General features: G+C 40.4%; 2 protein-coding genes across 3 annotated transcripts; one reads left to right on the top strand and one right to left on the bottom strand.

Annotated features, from left to right (window-relative positions):
• Positions 1-28: 28 nt before the first annotated feature.
• plekho2 (pleckstrin homology domain containing, family O member 2) lies at positions 29-12720 on the bottom strand. Its single transcript, XM_047580123.1, has 7 exons — positions 12050-12720; positions 4918-5067; positions 4677-4799; positions 3817-3921; positions 3613-3711; positions 2478-2783; positions 29-2374 (listed from the first exon to the last, which is right to left on the bottom strand). The coding sequence occupies exons 1-7, from the start codon at positions 12056-12058 to the stop codon at positions 1043-1045; spliced, it is 2124 nt and encodes a 707-aa protein (XP_047436079.1). The 5' UTR covers positions 12059-12720; the 3' UTR covers positions 29-1042.
• A 2431-nt stretch (positions 12721-15151) lies between these two features.
• On the top strand, positions 15152-20073 carry rwdd3 (RWD domain containing 3). 2 transcript variants are annotated; one of them, XM_047580125.1, is made up of 5 exons: positions 15152-15383; positions 17381-17487; positions 17664-17885; positions 18336-18454; positions 18574-20073. In XM_047580125.1, the coding sequence occupies exons 1-5, from the start codon at positions 15284-15286 to the stop codon at positions 18686-18688; spliced, it is 663 nt and encodes a 220-aa protein (XP_047436081.1). In that variant the 5' UTR covers positions 15152-15283; the 3' UTR covers positions 18689-20073. The 2 variants fall into 2 exon arrangements, with proteins under 2 accessions (XP_047436081.1, XP_047436080.1); XM_047580124.1 differs by having other exon boundaries at positions 17242-17474.
• The last annotated feature ends 500 nt before the right edge of the window (positions 20074-20573 follow it).

Here is a 20573-nt window from a genome sequence, read left to right as displayed (position 1 = left end):
GCTACAACTGCATTAAAGACACAAAAAATGAAAGTTGTTCCCTTCGTTTATTTGGACAATGTTAAATTTCATCAAATACAAAAGTGACTCTACATTTAGAAGATACTCTTACATACTCTAGATGGCGTAGAAAAAAACTGCCATCACATCTGTTAACAAAGCACTGAATAAAAAAAGAGGAACATGTTCATGTATGAGTTCATGATTCAGACTGCAAGGAATATGCTAATGAGCATGTTAACGTTAAAAGTGTATCGTAAGAGGTGCTAGTAAGAGCTGCTTCAAGCACTTTGTTCTGGGCTATGTACAATATCAGTATGAAAAAAATAGCACAAGTAAAAAAACATAAACTGGAATCTGAGTAATCTGAATCATTGGTAAACAGTACATATGCTGCAGTACAATTAAGATAAAGTCCAGTATAGATTCCCTCACAGCACATTTTACTAATTTGTTTTTCCATGTTTTATACTTTTTAATACTTTCGATCCAAGGTGTGCTGACTCTTTCCTGTCTCTGTACTGATGCTACTGTATACTGAATTTCCCACAGGATCAATATCTATCTATCTATCTATCTATCTATCTATCTATCTATCTATCTATCTATCTATCTATCTATCTATCTATCTATTAACAATATAGATTTATTAGGCAATTCTTGATTCTCAATTCATTCTCAAGGTTTCAACTAATGTAAAGAAACCCTACACAGTGGAATAACTCTACGTGTTCGGTTTACAACGGTGATGTAATTTTGACAATTTACAGCTGGAAAAATCTTTTGATCTTTGAATTCAGACAGAAGGAGACTAATTCATTCAGGTTCTCGTTTCTATTGTTGACTGTAGGGTACTATTAATTCTTATTAAATAAGTCATGGATAGACCTTTTTGACACCTTTTGATCCTTCTACATTGAATATAACTCTCCCACCAGCCTCGTGCCAGTTGTGCGTGCAGAAATCCAAAGACTGACAGGCCCTTTTAAGCTTAAGCTAAGACTGAACAGTGGGGTCAAATCCAAGTCAATCTGTCTTACATTCACCAGCTCTTCCGTTTGTTTGAGTTGCTTGCCAGTTTCAGTTTCTTGACTTCCCTGAGGACATGGTCGGCCTTCTTCAGCTTCTCCATGGCCTTAGCGAGCAGATCCTCTGTCATGGCATCCCCTTCATCTTGCCCCCGCGCCTGGGACACTCTGCTCTGGAGCTCACTCGTCTTTTCTATCTCCAGTGCCAGTTCAGTCTCAAGTTTCGAGGTAACATCACTAGGAGGCCTGGCGCTTGCAGGCCTAGGTTTGTCAGGCGGTCGGACAGCAGGCTCAGCAAGTAAATCTCCGATAGAGGCTGATCTAGCCTTCGCTGAGGGTTTGAGAGGAACGATGGGCGCTGAGCGCCGACAAGGAAAGATCTTCGGACTGAGATGGGTTGCAGCCTGGGGCACTTGTGTCTCAACTGATGTCTGAATGTCCTCACTGGTGTCCAACGCATCCAGACCAGGGTGGCTTCCCCTGAGTGCAGCTGTGGACATTGCCAGTGTGTCTTCACTCCCAGAACCTTCGCTCTCGTCATCTGAGTGCTGACCACTGTCTACCGATTTTTCCTCTGCCTTCTTTTTCTTTTCCCCAGACAAGTGACAGAGCAGTGGACTTGAGCTGGGGCTGTCGGTGAGTGGTTCATTCAGGGAACAGACTTCAATCTTGGGGAGAGCCTCTTCTGTTTGAAGAGAGCTGGCAGAGGTATCTGAGGCGGTAGAGTCTGGTTCCTCACTAGGCTGACTTATAGGTGAGCAGGTTTCTATGTGCTGTGTGTCAGGCTCAACAGCGCTCTCAGGCTTTTTCTTGGGGGCCATAAGAGGACTGGAGCTTTTTCTCAGTGGCTCCGTGGATATATGTGGCTCACTGTCAAATGTCGTCTTTATTCCACTGCTTATCGTCTCCTCTGATTCGTCTTTAGAAACCTCTCCCTCTGTACTGGGACTCTCAGATTCCTCATCTGTGACACCAGGAAGTGCTTCTGTAGAAAGTGACTTATCTGCTTCAACTGTTTCCCAAGCAATTCCCTTGCTTTCCTTCTTACTCTGTTCTACTTTTTGCGTATTCTCATTGCCTGTGCCTTCAACCTGTTGGTCTGGATTGGTGGGCTTCTTCTCTTTAGATGGAGGGGTGGGTGCATGGACGTTTGGCTTGGGCTGCACGGCCTCTAACACGGGGCTGCTAGAGGGTTTACTCGGAGGAGTTGGTGGAGGACCTGCCTTTTTCTTGGCATCAGGACTCATTTCAGACACCGTCTCAGGTTTTGTGTTCTCTGTAGTTTCTTCAACAGGTGTCACAGAGGTCTTGACTTCTTTAGCTGGAGGCATGGGTGGCTTCAAGACCTTAAAAGCATGAAATCATAATTTATAGATGGACATCTAAACAGAAAGACACATTTCTGTACTGCATAACTGTGATGGTTGTATGTTCACACATTTGACAAACCTTTTTCTCTGCAACATCGACGTTGTCGGGTTCTTCTTCAGGTGCTGGACTGGATTTGGCCCCTTTGTTAGGTGGCATAGGAGGTTTGATGACCTTTTTCTGAGGGCTGATCTCTGGCTCAGTCTCAGCATTCTCCTCTGCAATCAACTCTAATTGTTTCTCTGCAGGTTCACTAGACTGTGCTTTCGGGACACTGGTGACGGTCTTGGTGCCATCAGCACTATCATGATGGGCACCATTAGGAATTGTAGCATTCTCAAGATCAAGATCCAAACGCAGGATACCATCAGATGACACACCAGCTACCTGGAGGCGAAAGTCGTACACATAAATATGATGAATAAGTCATACATGTACAGTATATGTACACATAAAAGTATATATTATTATACATACATCAATTCAGTATTACTTCACAATTAATGCTTGTTATTGATCAGATATTAAATGCACATTTGTTATCTTTTCTAGTGGACAAATTGTTTCATGTTATTATTATTGCAACAATCCAACTCTATGGCCATTATCTTCCAGAATATTCTCCAGAATAACGTTAAAGCTGTACTGCATGCTGAAATAGTATGTCATGGCAACTTTGCACACTATCCATGTGGTCAGCCTTTGCAGACAAGAGGAGGGCCCTTTGTATCAGGTCTTTGCTTAGCTAATAAGGGGTATTTGAGACTCGATGTACTCTGGTGGTATTCAGTTCATATCAACCATAACTGTGGTCTTGTCAAGAGAACCGTTTGAGGTCAACTCTATCCATTTCTGCTCACAGAGTTTTGTTTCCGCTTATTATTTACAATGTTACTGCTGCATCGCTTCCTGATTTCACAGACTCACAGATCGTTCAAAGCAATGGTCAAATCACAGAAGCAAACAGTATGTGTGTTAATGCGCTATTATTGTGTTAACTCTGACTGCCGTATTATATATCAATACAATGTTTAGTTAATGACAACACTGATTGTATTGAGTGTGTTTGTAGTGACATAATGCGCTGCAAAAATGACAATACCAAAAAAGAAGAGGGATTTGAATTTCATCATATGACAGTGGCAACGGGGCTAACCACAGAATGTCTGTGAGCCATATCACGAAAGCACTCTCACAATCGCACATACACACAAACCTCTTTCATGTGTATCCTCGTTGGCGGCCTACGGTTCCGGTTCCCCTTTGGCCTTGATCGAGTAACATGCTCCAAATTACTGGTTTCATCAATCTTAACCTGTGAAAACATGAGTCATTTCACCTTTAAAAAAAGCCAGTCCAGTAAAGATGCCACTTACTGAAATAAAAAGACATGATGACAATGGATCACGCAAATGTTTACCTCATCAAAGATTTTGTTCTTTGCTCGACAAATGCCATCACGGAGGGCTTTAATCCAGGCCTCCTTCTCCTCTGCATTTTGAGTCTGGAACTTCACATCATGGACCTGACACTCACAGAAAGGAGACAACAGTCATTCTAAAATAAGTTTATATTACTTAATAACTGAATAAAAATAAAGCTAACTACAGAGACGTCTCATCTGACAGTAGAAGACATTTTACTGCAGTGTTTTCTCCACATTCTGAAAACGCCTGTGTCTTCACATGAGAACCTCTTCCCCTGTTCCGTATTGAGTGAGAAAGCCGTGGCACAGTAGCCACTGCTTCTGCTGCGCTGCTTTCACAAAGTCTTTTTAGAATCATTTAGCCACGCATAGCCAGGGCTGAGGAGGGTTACCCCGGAGAAAGGGAGAGGCAGCCAAGTGCCTTCAGCTCATTCACACCACCAGGCAGAGGGAACAAAGTACCAACAGATTCAGAATCTAATAATCTAACAAATAAAGGATTGTTTGAAAGCTTCTGCTCGCGAACAGGTAGGGATGTAAGTGTGAAGGTGCACATTTTAAGTCCAGTATTTACTCTCATTTCAGCTCTTTTCTGTTCTCATCTGACTCTTGTGTAGAGCAAGCAGAATGTCCAAATGTGGTCACCAGAATGTAACTGTGAATATAATTGTGTCTGTAACTATGGGTGTGTTGCTGCTGGTCTGGTAGCATATGTTGGTTTTGTTAGAGGTTTGTAATGAAAGCAGATGAAAATGAAAACAAGAGTAAGAGTGAAACCTGAACCAGCCTGAAACAGAAGTTGGGCAGAAATTCTCATTTCTCATTATTTACAACAGGCATAACATTATGACCACCTTATTTCCAGACTTGGGTGATCGTATCAATATCAATCTATGCTTCTTCGTGAAGGGGCTCTTCAGTTCGTGACATTTATCATAGTTTTCCAGGTCAAGCCTCTCCAAGCAGTTCTGCAGGTCCTGCAACACAATGAAAGGTGAGGCCAACATTATCTTCAGAAGCACATTCTGTGTTTTCATGGAAGCATGATAGGAAATAACACAGTAAGAAGATGACATAAACGTAGTCATAGTGTACCTCATTTTCATACACCACGATTTCTGTCTTCACCACTTGGATGTAGCGCTCTTTGTAGCTTGCCAAAAGTCTGCCAGGGGCCTTCTTCAACCAGCCAGCCTTACCCAGGAACGTTGGCTCTTTTTGCTGGGCTGGGTCCTCTTTCGCACCCTGCAGTGATACAGAGGAAGGAAGTCACGCTCAAAACACTGCCTGCTAGCAGAACGCAGATGGTTATGATATTATCACTTTCATATGTCAGTGTTACCAAACAGAATCACTTAGTGGACCTGAACAAGAAAAGACTGAGCTACTGAAGTGGTAATGTATAATCTGTAGCAATATCATTAAGACCTAAAAGGAATCTCCTGTATTTTACCCTCGCACCGCCCACAGACAATATGGTTACTGAATATCCCACACAATAAAGTGTTGTGGTTCTGGAGATGGTTTGTCAAGTAACATGCAGGAAACCAAGACTCTAGGTTCAGGTTACAGTACGTCAACATCCACTTGGTTTTTATAAAATGTGTTTAAGAATATCCAGCATCCTCTGATCAAAACATAGACTAAAATACTATCTAGGTACCTAAGAAGCACCCACTTTGTTGACTGGCCTTGCTCATGCAGGCACTGACAGCAGTGACGGATGTAACTGCTGCAGGCCATAAATTCTCTGTCACACTGTCGAGAACGTAAATGACAACAATGTAACAATAGGAAATAATGATTTAATTATGATTTCTAGCCATTGAATCAGAGTTTGATGAATGTTTTCACATTTAAAATTAAATCATATGGCCTCTAAGGGTCTAAGGAAGTGTGAACCATCATTTCCTGATTTTAAGCAGAAGTTGCTTTTTATTTACAAAGCCCTGCCCCAAAGACTACTCCCAAATAAAACCCATAAGACGTGTTTTTCGCTCCTGGGTCTACGTAGATATGTCTGCATTGTGGGGGCCACTGTGGCATCCGTGAGCAAGACACCGAACCCCCAGTGCTCCCAGTGCATGCACTGCACTAGTGTGTAAATGTGTGTATGGTTATGTGGGCGAATGTGCAGATGTGTCTGCGACTGTCAAGCACTATATAAAAACAAGGCCACCTACCATTTGTTCCATCACTATTTCTGTACAGATGGGCAGGTCTCTACTGACCACAAAGTAGCAAAGAGGGACATGCTCATATAGGAATGCAAATAACACCTAACACCACTACTATTAATGAAACTGTAAACAGCAAACATAGGAACTGAGACATGATGAAAAAAGTACAGGCTGATGTTGTCTGCCAGTGTGCTTTGAGAATGAAGCAGATTCAAGGTACAGTTCACTGCTGACAGTTAGTTCTCCAATCACTCCCCCGCATCAGCTGCTTTAATTCTGCTTTCCTGTAATTTCATTATCTAGTTTTGTGTTTAAGGGCAATTTTGAGGAACCTACTATTTTAGCCCTTTTATATTATGGAATTCACCTCTACAGTTTACGGAGAAATTTACATTTTAGAGCATTACTTTTATTTGGCAGTTCTGCTACTCACTACACAAAGAAATCATATGACCGTGTACTGGCATACCACAGAAAAACACAACACGAGGCATCACCGTTGACCACTGTGTCCATAACAACTGCGCAAACGATGACACGCGTTTTTCGTAGTGACTAAATCGCTAAATCAAATATAGATGGTGTAAAACTCACAACTGCTGGATGAACTTTGACAGGATGTATTTTTTTTTCTTTTCAAGTTATTTTTGCATGTGTTTGTGACTTTATTTGATAAGTACGAGTGGAGACTGACAGGAAGTGACAGGGTGAGGGGGGGGGGGGGGGGGGGGGGGGGACAGATAGCAAAGTGCACAAGCTGCAATCATACCTGCAATACTGCACTGAGCAGTGTGTCCTCAGTTTAGCAGACAGCCAGTCAACCGGGCGAGCTATCTGGATACCTTGTATCTTTTACTTCTCTGTTTTTCTACTTTCACAGTGACTGCAAGTGTGTTTCAAGAAAAGAGCACCAAACAGGGAGGAAAGACTGCCATAGACGAGAGACGGGCACGAATGAAAAGCCACTTTTGCAAAACAGAATGCTAGTCCAACTAGATAAAGTGCTTCATTGTGCAATCCAGAAGAGCCTCAGCAAGCCTTTCACATGGAAGAACATGGAAAAATGCACTAGCGCTAGGTGGACCCTTGCAACACAGCAGTGGTGAGAGGTTTCCATTACTCAAGCCTCAGCTGACTACTTCAGCAGTTTTGATATGAAATGGTACGTCGCGGGGCTCCAATTTTGGACTCACAGGAAGTCAGCTCTACACTAGGGCCTAAAAAAATTAACCAAACCCTTTACCTAAAATCGTCCACAGACGCTTGTGTGATCTCTATGCTCTCTTATCTGTGGTACTGTGATGCGTTAAAATGGTTCAACTGTCATCGTCCATTGTTCGAATGACACGAGGGGGAATACTAATGCAATTTAACAATTACATTACGCTAAGCAAAGCTATGACATGCAAGCGGAGAGGAGCAGAAAGCAAAGCGTGGGGTTTTATGGAAGAGAACACCTTAGCACACATGTTTCTGATGAAGCTTTAACTCAGGGAACATCTGGCATTCATTGATTTTCCCACTGACCGGCCCAGTTTTAACGCACCACAAACCTCACTGGAGCTCACATGTTACTCCCCCCTAACCCCTTACAAGTCAAGCTGGGAGAAGTCAGCGGGGCAGGACCAATATATTGTTCGGTTGGTGTTACAAACCTGCTCTCAGCCCAATATCAAACACAATGTATTACCACTAATACAAACCACACAATAAGTCTGTATGGGAAGGAAGCTCTGATTCTGACATGAGTGGAAAATGGTTGGATTCAAAGATGTTAAACTGTATCCTCACAATGCACTTGTAAATCTGCTGTAAGAAATGATGGACGTGACATAATTATAGGGTGATTAAAACTGTCCACACATCACTATCAGCAAATTACTGCTCAGTCGTAGATTATTGTCGTGCTGCTGTGCATTGTGTTTCCTAGGTAATTAAAGCAATGTACGCTACGTTGTGCTGAAAAAAGAAGACCTATATACCCGACCACAAACCACAGATGGGTCCTCAAACTCAGCTGTGTTAAAAATAGGATTATGTTGCTGTCATTAAATGCAAATTCTGTCCTCTTCATGCTCAGTAGTCCACTATTCTCACACTCAGACACACATTATCCACCAAAAACAAAGCTGTATATAGTGAAGTCAGAGAAACTTTTTTACAGAACTGTAGAGTTCACACGTTATAAACAGCAAAAAGGGACCTAATGTGACTGTGTGACTATTTTGTGAGATAATATACTGAAACATAGAGGAAATGTGCTTTTAATATTATGTCAATCTGCCTCAGAACATTTATGCACATGTAACATTGCACATTAACACCCGCACTCCACCTTTAATGATGATTTAATTGCCAGAACTTCGCCATATATGCACTCATATCACAAACTGATAAAAGGAACTCACAAGAAACTACGCTCACCACAAAAACCTGAACCTCATCAGCATTACAAACTTAGGTCTGCATTTGATATAGTCTTAACATTTATTTGTCTTATTTTTCACAATAAGAGACATTTAGAAACAGAGTGTTAAGAAATAATCTACAGTATGTATTTTGTCTTATACAGAGACATGTTAGCCCAGTTTCCCCGTGCCCTCAAATACATACTACTCAGACACCTTTATTTGCACCGCAAGCTGCATCTGCCCGATTCTCTTTATCTGCTTGATTGCTGAAATGGGTGCATGTTTCCCCTCCCACCGTCATCATAGAAATGCCATCGTGTATCATTACACGTAGTCGTGGTTATTTTCAGCTGCACCACTAATTAATCCCACGCACCTGTAAACCATCATCACAGTAACATCTCTGTCACTGGGTATTAAATGTCCAAAGGATGTGCAGTGACTAATGTATAAGTACAGTATTGTACTGGATATTCCATGACACTGTTGTCGTAGGTGTCGAAGATGCTAATCGGACAAGTTAGCATGGTCAACCAAACATGACCCACAGTCTGTTCTTGAGCTAATTTCAAACATAAATAATAATAAAATACACCTGTTTTGGTAATGCAGTGGTAAATCCTTTCAGTCATTTCCAGAGAAGACAGGAGGCGCCGCTGTATATGCATGTTTGTAGTTTCTTTTTCATTTCTAAAGAATTTTTTTTTTTTTTTTTTTTTTAAATTCAGTCAAATTCAACAGGCAGTGGAAGAATGTACATTTACTCAAAAATACAAATTTGCATTGCACTTTATTTATCAGGTAGGCCATTTAAAATATATGGAATCTTTATATTTGAGTAATTACAAACTTCCAGCGTAGATATTCAGGTTTCTTAGATGACTGAAAGAAAATGAAGTGGGTAACATTTTGGAGTCCATGGTTACATCACTGGGATAATTATAATCGGCACATTCATTAATCATAGAGAAAATTGTTAGTTGCGGCCTGTGTAGTGTTATTTTTAGGTTTTACTTCTGCTCTTCATTAGCGTTGTACATTACATAACTCTAAGCTGAGGCTGCTCTCTGTGCATATACAATATATTGTTTTACTCTTTGTACCGATGTTACAACCAGAGCTATACGCCCACGTTAGCGTTTCTTATGGAAACAGAAGCTGTACCTGGAAATTTCTCTTTAATCCATCTAGCAGAACCAAACAGAACAAATCCATTTTCCATATCTTCCAAAATAACTGAAGTTTTTAATTTTTCCACTGTTTGAGTAGTTGTTGTTGGTGTAAAAACACACACGCAGGAACTCGCATGCCTTCACAAAAAGGGCTTTTTCTTAAAGGCACTTTCCCAGAAACTGCCAGCAGTGCTCCAGTATGACGACGGGCATCCACGCATCCACTGTGTGGCACAAGCTGGGTCGTCATGAGAGAGAGTTAATTGTTTTCTGCCGAACACATAATGTGTCCGTCTGTTTCCTCTACGCTGAACGAGTCAAGCAGACATGGCACACTATGCTCCCTAGGTCAGAAGGATGAATATGAAGGGATGACTCACAGAGCTGAGACACAGAGTTTTTGTGGGTGAAAGATAAAGGACGCAGAGTGAAGAGGAGAATAGGAAATTACAAATTAGACCCATAAGGGCATGATAAGAGGGGGAACATTTGATGACCAATCAAGTAGGAGCCTGCATGATCACACTGACTCAACATACAGCCATTTGAAACCCTTGTTTCAGTTCAGCTTTACAAAAACATCTACTAAAGCATTCTCCAAACTCTAAAGGCTGTACACAGTTGTTCAATTATTCTCTTATTCAAAAAGAGATTAAGAACGATTTTTTAGACATATTTGTGTAACAACAACATCATAGCCCTGAATGAACAGCCTGTCTTGATTCAACAAGTCCATAAACTGCAAAATAAATAAAACTCGACTTTATTATTTCTGAATATTGATATCTTCCACTGAGTTGCAGTCCCGCATCACCCACTCATCAACAGTTCCAGCCAAACTGGACATCATTTTCTGTCTAAATATATGATTCTTGCTCAAGTTTAAAACAACCAACTCAGTCTGTCCTATTCAATCACTTTCAATAATTTCTTTCCTCAATGTGGAAAGGCAGAGTTGTTGTGATAATATAACCCATCACGGTAACAGATGTTTTGTTTGTGTCTGATCGTGGCAAAACAAAAGAATCTACATATCATAACTTTTTTTTTTCATAAATCTGGTCAATTCTCAGTATTAACTGCCTCACCTTTTTACTGTTCGTCTAATCATGGATGCCTGTGAGAATGACTTAAAGTTAAAATGTCACACGAGGGTTTAAAGGCTTGTAAGCTACAGAGTTCGGATTAGATATCAATTACAGGGCAGTAGGTAAGTCGGGCTAATGAAAAAACAAACATTACATTTAATTACGACGATCTGTTTGAATAAGTTCAACTCAAAGGGCGGGGTACTACATGGAGACGTGCTACTGTGTGAAAGGTAGTGGCCTGTCTCTGCTTGACTTCCCTTTTCTACAAAAAGTGGCTTCCTCAAAATGTCAAATTGCCACTGAGGCCTGTGGTTCATCATTAGTTGTAACATGTGAATAAACAACAGTAAACGTGGCGTATTAATCAGATGCTATGCGTGTTCTGTTCTCGGGATCTGCAAAACACACAAATCACAATTTAGGTTGGCGTTATTGAACCACCAAGGGTCAACTACATCTGTCTGAACCATGAAACTTTTGTCAAAACTAACCTGGTCTGTTTGATCATTGATAAAACCTAATATAAACTGTATCACCTAATTCTGTGTTACACGTGCTTATCCAGTTTCTTCCCAACTGATAACTACTGTGAACTTGTTTTGGGAATCCATGGGCAGTGGACCACATAAATATCAGATACTGTGATATAGGAACACTGGAGATGGGTTGGAGGACAATAGGAAGAAAACGTTTGTACAAATACAGATTTGGCCAAATGTCCATCCAACAAGTCTTCTCTATATTTAACATAATAAACTTCAGATGCTCTCCTTCCACCGTTAAGCCTTCATAGCGGTACAACCCACGTTAAGTTGCAATACAATTCACTTTCAGCAGGCTACTAAACGTGACTTATGTACGAACACCGCACTAACCAAAAAAAGAATCCTCCTTACGAAATCGAAATTTCTCTTGCGCCCTTGCATCAACACGTAGCACTACATAAAAATGGAGGGGTTTTCAAGGGACTTCTCCACAAGTTTCTGCTGAACTGAGCCACACGCCGAGGAAACGGATCGACAGGTGGAAAGGCGCTTTGACTCCCAGAAAGTCCACCGGTGGGTCTGTGTGCAGCGGACAGCACCCATCTGTCTCCTCGTAACTTCTCTGTCCTTATTTACTTTTGCATCGGCTCGCCGAAGTACGTCACCTCGACCCCGCAGTGCTGCTTCTAAGTCAACTTTGCTCTAATAAGCTGGTCGCGCCCTTGCAGATGATTTCGCTCTCTCGGGGTTTCTATCATCACGGTCGATCCATTCTGTCCCAACTAAGACCGTTCTCGACAAAGAAGGGTGTAGCTGTCAAAGTTAAGGAAACTAAAACGGCAACAACAGCAACAAGCAGAAGACACTTCGACCGGATTGACAACTTACATCTTCCATGATAAAGGACCAGTATCCGTTATATGGTCGTCGACTAGCTCAGAATTACTCGACGTCGCTCTTATCCTCGCCAGAAAACCCTCTTAAGTCGTCGCCCGTCGGCCGGCAGCTGAAACATTTCCAGCAGCAACACGTAAATGGAGAAAAGAAGGAACTGTGTAGAGGTATGTCATCGAGAGTCGCTTCGTTTCCCTCTTTTAGCCTCAGAGAGAAAAAAAAGTTCGAAGTTTGGTTTCCGGTTGAAGTCCCTTCACACCACTCTTGAATTGAAAGCCCTGTCGAGGAGGAGCAACAGCCTGAGTCTGAGGCATCCCAACTCACCAGCCGGGTTTAGGGGCCACGGTTCGGACCAATTCTGTCTGCGGGAGTCGGACAACACACACAGCCGCAGCATCCCCCGGCAGTTACGGACAGAGACAGGGATGGTTTTTCTTTTTTGTTTTTTGTTTTCAGGACTGATTTTGACGTGATCATCTCTAACTCATTTTCGCCCCATATCACAGGTCAAACATACGGCCCGCGGGCTAACAGCGGTCCGCCAGAGGGTCTAATCAGACCCTACAGCGATTTGCAAATTACATGGACAGCAATTTCATAATTAAAATTTAAATGTTATTGCTAATTTGTCCACTGTTTTAGTAGGAGAGATGAACAGAACACTTATTTTAGAAAAAAAACATAAAGAAATGTAGAGAAATATAGACATTCTCAATTTACTTGTTCTTTTTGGCAATAAAACAAATGGGAAAAGTCTAGAGTTTTCACTACTTATATTGTTCTGTTATGTTGCTCTGTGGCCTCCAAACTAAAATAAATTTAATGCTCCTGGCCTATATCATAGACATATCCTATTTTACTAACATTTGACATCGGTGTAACCCGTCAGATTACTACACTCTACACTTCCTGGTAGGTGTGGCTGTATTTCAGCCTGTTTTTAAAGAGGATCTTTTTAAAACTTGAAGAAGACTCAAAGTCAGCCTAATTGCTTCCCTGGACACTGGACCACTTTAAAGACACACAGAAACGAATCTTTATTTATCATTTCTAAATCACTGATAAATAGGCATAATTCATAAAATAGTTTTAGGCCAGTATATTCAACTGTAGCCCACACATTCTATCTAGCTCATATATGCAAATTAACCAGGAAACTGTTACAGTCATCTAGTCTCTCAAAAACAAAAACAAAACAAAACAAAAAAAAATAACCCCCACCTGAATATATTAAATTCTTGTGCAGTATTTATGAACAGGGTTGTTTGTGAGTGCATGTTATACAGTATTTCTATGTAAGTTTGTATTTCTTCGCATCATGCATAAAATGACAGTGACAAAGGCCTTTTCCTTCTGTACAGGAATGAATGACACAAAGATCACTTTGGTGCACATATTTCATTTCTGTTAAACACATCAAGGGAGAAGCACTCTTTGTTGTGTGCTTAAACTGCTAAAAAATCACATCCTGATGGTTTCTACTTCCAACTCTCATCTTATGCTTGTGAACTATGACCAGTATAACTATTATATGCTGTTTACATGCTATGAGCTCACAGCATCATTTTAAATGCATGATATTTCTTTGCAGGACTTGCAGACAAATAAGTAGCTAGTGAATTTTCTCCTGTCAGACACAGGCAGATATTGTTTAATGTATTCATGTCAAACCAGAAGACCATACGGAATGCCACTCCTGTCAGCAAAGAACAAAAAACTGAGGCTACACCTGACAGAAGATTGGGAAAAGAAATTTCCTGGACTGATTAGTTTTCGCTCTGTTGATATACTTGGATGGGAGTGTCAGAATTTTAAGTGCCTCACTTTTTTTTCTTCTTTTTCCTTTTTTCACACTATGGGCCTCTGAGCGCCCAGTGTGCCAAAAATAATATTGTTTAAATGCCACTGTCTACCTATTGTTGCTGACCCAGCATTTATGACCAAAATGTACCCATATACTGATGGATGATTCCAACAAGATAACACACAGAGCTTAAATAAACTTAAACTGGTTTCTTGAACATAACTATCAGTTCACTAAACTAAAGTAGATCTTTAACCAATTTCTCGATCTTTTGGGATGTGTTGCAATGGGAAATTCGCAACATGGATGTGCAGTCGACAAATCTACAGAAACCCTCTACTATCAAGGTGGCGAGTGTATGGCTAACATAGACTTCACCCACCATGCACCCACAATTAACAACATCCCCTTAATAGTGCTACAGTATAGTATAGGCGACATAACTCATTGTACAAAATCTCTAAAGATTACACACTGTCATATAAGAAAATGTTTTAATTAACTGACTGTCACTCACACAGAAAAGTATCCAGCTGTCTTTTAACATAACTTGAGAACATACAGAGGAGGTGGCTGAAGGTTGCACAATTGTTTCCATACCCATAGTAATGATCATTACTATGGGTATGGAAACAATTGTGAGGGGGCACATCGGGCATCAATAAAGTAATCTATCTAACTATCTATGTATCATGGGGTATGATGATATGACGACCACAAAAAGAAACTGTCTGGCATATCCTGTCACAAGAATGGCTTCAGAGTGCATTACATACCCAGTAAATTAAATGAAAATTAAAATACTAAAATTATTAGTTGTTATTGCTATTATTGTGGGACACTGTGGGACAAAGATTGCAGAAGAAGACATTATTTTTCTGTCCAGTCCCAGGTGAAGAGGACCACTCGTGTTTTAGGAAACAGAATGGAGGATTGAACACAGTAGTTTAAAGTAGCGCGTGTACCTTGTGGGGAAACGTCTTTCACAGTTGTGTGAGTTTGGACGACACGACCTGAGACCAAATGTGCCAAGTACAGCACAGAAATTAAAGCATTGTAAAGGAGATTGTCAGATGTAAGTGTCAGTCTTATTCTTTTTCTCTTAACTTAATTATTTTTTTCCTTTTTTTTTTGCCAGTGATGGAAAACACCCTCTTTTGTTTTACAGTTTCTGCATGATACAGGACTATGATTTGACATGTGAGCATTGTAAATAATCATAACCTGCGGGGGGCAGTAATGCGCCCGGTAGCATTAAGACTGGCCTAAATCCCAGAAGAAGAAGAAGAAGAAGAAGCAGCAGAAGAAGACCCCAAAGAGGCGTGAACATGTAGCCCTATTACATAGAATAAATAGCGACTTGTTTAGTAATGTATGTTAAACACTATTGACGTGTCTGCGACTTTCAGAGAGCAAGAATCCATATGAACGACTCACAAATGTCCGAAGCTGCTTTGGAGGAAGTTTCTATTTTATCGTCCATTTACTGCAGAGAAGGAGAGTTCCGGCTCATCCAGCAGTCAGGTAAATTAACTAACTTTTACTCACAGCAAGCTAAAACATGTCACCTGTCATCTGCCTGGTCAGTGCTTTATCAGGAATACCTGCTCCGTACAGCTGTCCTTTAGTACCACGACGTTGTGTTTGGGTGTCCATGTTTGAACTGGTCCTGTTCTGTCCACACTGCTGCACACTTCTCACCATTCTAAGCAGGCTAAGCTTACCTCATTCACTTGCTACCTCATTCTTACACTATTTTAAAGTTGTTGTTTATTTATTTATATTTTTTTTTTTTATTTTATCTTATTCTATTTTTCCTCCTTGACTCGTATTCTTATGTCTGGTCACATTTATGTTCTCTGTTATCTTGAGACCCTTGGACAAAACCATTTCCCTGCGGAGATCAATAAAGTGATCTTGAATCTTGAATCTTGATTCTTGATATGAGGGGAGTCAATCTCATCTTAGATCAGGGGACACGTAGAGCCCAGTTTGATCTCAAGTGGGCCAGACTAGAAACATAACAGCACAATTACCTACGACAACTCCAAATATTATTTATTTTATTTATTATTGTTTTAGGGCAAAGAAATTCATTATGAAATTATTTAATGAGTTACACTTTTGCAACATATTTCATGACCAACCGTACATCTCTTAAGAAAAATATTTATAAAATGTGTAGTTATGTCCGCAACCCCTACTGAAAAAATGCGACTCCTACTGTACAAATTAGGAATTGCAGTTATTGAATAATTGCAGTTAATATCTTGTATGTCGTTTTTTTGCACTTCGCATATTCCCTCTGCTTGCCCGGCTTTGGTTTTAGGTCAGATCTCAACGTATGGGAAATTACCTTGTCAGAGTAGCGCAGAATTTGGTACTAAAATATAAACAATATGCAAACAATAAAAGGCAGTATTGAATTTGAAAGGATGTACAAAGGATGTACATTACTCTGACAGTCAGTATATGCAGTGTGTTTAGGGAATTTCAAAAATGCAAAAAAAAATGGAATATAATATAATAGTGCCAGGATCAGTGAATGTGGACATTAGTAAATTAGTACAAGATAGGCAGTGCAAAAAAGCAGATAATTGTGCAGAAGAATCTGTAAAAAAAAAAAAAGACAAATCAGGTCACAAAGACAGTCCCAGTTGTGAGTTATTATTAGCTCAGGCTGGTGTTGTAGAGCCTGATTGCAGTTGGGATGAAGGACCTGCGATAGCGTTCCTTTTTGCAGCGTAGATGCAGTAGTCTGCTACTGAAGGAGCTGCTTAGCTCCCCTACAGTCTGATGTAGTGGGTGAGAGAACAAGTACGTTATGAAAATGTTTACACTTAATTAACTGTACTTTTACCAAACATTTCATGAACAACCAAGTTCTTCACATTGCTGTCTGCTGTTTAATCCTGGGTGTTGCAGTCGCAAATTATGTCACTGGTCAGATTAGGCCCTCTTCTCCTGCTCTAAACGTAATTGAAGAAAACAATTCCAGGAGACTAACTGGTTCAGAAATAATCAAACTAGCCCTGCTACAACCAGCAGTCACGCCATGGTCAGAGTCACAGATTTATGTCCACATCCTGACCTGTATCTGCAGTTATTTGTGCATCACAGAGCTTCCCTGTGAATATTTAATTGGATTATTGTAAGAAAAAAGTGGTACTAAAACACTCATTGTTGTCGTAGGAGTTGATGTCAGTAAACACACAAGGAATTCATTAAAGCTGGAGTGCTCTTTGTGCTGACATTACTTAACTCTTCTCTACATTTAAAAATAAAATGACCTGTCAGTCACTGTTCAGTCAAACAGTCAAAGCTTAAGTGAATGTTTCTTGGTTGACTCCACCCTGATCTGATATCACTGCCTGTCTTGTAGCGGAGGATGGACTTGTGGTCCAAATCAACTGTACTGGTGATGGAGACAAAGGGCTGGATGTGAGTGTGGTGTTCCATCTGCACCCTCACTACCCTTCCACCCCGCCCAATATCTCCGTCTCTTCTACCGGTCTTTCTAGGACTCAGTGCAGTAGCATCAAACAAAAGCTGCTTGATCGAGCTGCAGCGTTACCCCCAGAACCAATGGTTCTCCAGCTGGTCGAGTGCTTACAGGTATGCTTTACAGGTATGCTAAGCTGTGTATCATTGACATAGCTTTGACCATTACCAATATTAAATAATCTGACTCTGAAAGGGTTATTGCTCAAAAAAAAAAGGATTTTAATATCTGATACAAATAATATATATCTTTTAATGTAGAGGACATTAATTCATGTTCCCTGTCTGTACCTTTGTCTACAGCAATGTATGGTGACGATGGAGGACGCTAGAAAAGGTGAGGAGGTGCAAAAAGAAAGAGAAGAAGAGACGTGGACGTCAGTGTTGTTACTGGACCACATCCGCTCTAGAAATCATTACGTTGGACTGCTGGAGCGATGGAGCCTGCAGCTGCATCTGGCTGGGAGGCTATTACTGGGACAGATTATATTGGTGATTCTGCAGGGCTCCAGATGTGACATCAAGGTACTTCCTCACATGTTTACTACTGCAAGTTTTTTACAGCCGTACTGTTCTTCTTTTTCCTTTTACCAAAGCAAATGTATACTGGAATTAAGAGCCAGTTATTTAGATGTCTTTGGCTCACACTTTCTTCACAGAATGAAAAAAAATTCTGTAAAACTAAAAGAACAGCACCATCTTCATGCCATGTGCTGTAAAGCAATCAGGGTTGTGTCAGAATGTGTACAACAAGACTGTTTTCAACAGTCGCAGGTTGTAGCTTCACCTCTAACTACTGAATCAGAAGCAAATGGTCGAAGCTACGGTCATAACCACCATTCATTTGTCTTTATCAACCTCAGAGTAAACTAGCACCAGTAATATTCTATCACAACAATACAGGCATGCCACAAGTCCAAATCATTCTACTATAGCATGCGCCTGATGTTTCTGATTGGAATACTCTCTCTCCAGGAGTTTTGTCGCCGGCTGAAGACAGTGAAGGTGGATGTAGATTCTTCAGGCAAGAAATGCAAAGAGAGGATGATGAAGGTTCTCATTGAAACCCCTTTGTCTTCCCCCTGCCAACATAGGTATGGATCAAACATGTGGCTGATGCAGCAGAAAATAGAATTTGTTTGATTGGTGTTTGATCACACAGTGGGACTATACCTTTTATGTATCTCTCTCTCTCTACATATCTTGCCATCAGTCTCCAGGGTTTTATTGTGAAGGACTACCAAGGACTCCCAGAACTGACTGCATTCTTCCAGGGGCTCCATATGTCTGAGCTTTACCAGCAGATAATGCCATCACTAACTAAGTGAGAACAGACAGGCCACGTACTAAGAACTCTGAGAGGACATACTCAGAGGCAGAGCTGAATAGAAATGCTACAAGGCTCTTCCTAGTGCCTAATTTATTAACTTCTGATAAGTGTAAGCTGGATTTCCTCTGGTAATGTATGAAAACATAAGCTGTTATTCATGGTTATTGCATATTTTGAACCAGTAAAGGTCATGTGAGCTGTGCGGCTTTTATAAAAGACAAAAAGGAACACTCAACTTCATCTTCTGTGATGACTTTTGTCCACCATAGGTCATAAGGCTCTTTTGGGAATGAGGTAAAATCATTCACACAGACATATTTTCTTGACATTGTTTCTTTTTTAATCAGTATCATCATCATTTGGACAAGCCAGAAGTTTTGTGGACGAATAATGCCAAAGTAGAATTGTTTGGTTTAAATGAGAGACTCATGTCTAGAGACTAAACAACATTGCATTCCAGCACCAGAACCTCATCCCATCTGTGAAACATGGGGGTCTTAATGTCCTTGTTTGGGCCTGTTTCACTGCATCTGGACCAGGATGACTTGCCATCATTAATTACATCATTAATTCTGAATTATACCAACAAATGTCAGAACATCTGTCTGTGAGCTGAATCTTAAAGGAAACTGGTTCATGCAGCAAGACAACACCACCAAGCACAGAAGTCATTCTACAAAGAACGGTTAAAGCAAAACAAGATGTTTTGGAACGGCCAAGTCAAAGTCCTGACCTTAATCCAATAGAAATGTTGTGGAAGGACCTGAAACAAGCAGAAAACCCACCAACATCTCAGAACTGAAGTTGATGAGACAGAAGAAGTGGGAGAGGAGAGCAGCATGAGAAACAAGATGATATGTCTGTCATATATACACATCTGATGAATGGTTTGCATAAGAGATTTAAATGAAAAAAAAAGAGCTGATCACAAATATGTTCCAGGTGAGTGGAAGCCGTAACAGTAGAGGCCTAGTCAGATTGATCTGAAAATTAAATTGTGGAAATGCCAACAGAACTTTGAGTGGGCGTTTATTGTATTAAAACATCTGAGATGTACTTGGGTGTGAATTCACATCACACTTTCAAAATGATCAGTAACAACTTAAAAATCTGTTCGAAAATGTATTACTTTGGTGAGTATCCTGCAATTTTTATACGGTGCTATAGAATTTCTCATTGTGTTTGTTGATTTGTGAGAAAAACAGTGGTCTGAATAGACAGCACTGAAATGTGTTTCAGATTCCAGCATCGGCAGTAGTAGAACATTCCTCACTTTAAAGAGAGCTGCCTCTGTTGTGTGCTTTGACCTAAATCAGGATTGTAATGTCTCAAAGAGTACCTGTTGTTGTTGTTGTTTGTTTAAAAAAAAAAAAAAGAAAGAAAGGAACATCCATTCTCTGTAGAATCACAGAAAAAGGCTGCACTCCTCTAGCAGTACCTGGTACTTGACATATTGTTTTAATGCTACCAATGGTAGAGCAATGGTCGCAAAGAGCTCACAAAGCACTGACAGAAACTCATCTTTGAGGGGTTTCATTCAAGTACAGGCTACAAAATTTTCCAAGGCTTACAAAGGATATGTAGTTCTACATTCTGGCTGGCTTAATTTATTTCTTTATAATATTCTCAAATAAATGGGTAACCAATACAAAAAACACATCATTTTTTGTTACATTTTTCATTTCTTTAAAATATGTAAACTTATTAAGCCTTTCCCAACAAATGTGTTTACCCTGACATAATTGGTGTTCCCACTGGAAGGCTCTCAGCTGACGCTAACAGGAGATGTGATATAAAACAGAACAGACCTCCCAACTCCATAATGAGAGCATCTTCATAACGAGAAGAAAAAAAAACATCAACAAATTAAATCGCTCTGGTCT

The sequence above is a fragment of the Mugil cephalus genome, chromosome 3 (genome assembly GCF_022458985.1).
Source record: "Mugil cephalus isolate CIBA_MC_2020 chromosome 3, CIBA_Mcephalus_1.1, whole genome shotgun sequence".
Classification (NCBI taxonomy): Eukaryota; Metazoa; Chordata; class Actinopteri; order Mugiliformes; family Mugilidae; genus Mugil; species Mugil cephalus.
The sequence above is the reverse complement of the archived record's forward strand: the minus strand, read 5'-3'. Positions and strand labels throughout refer to the sequence as shown.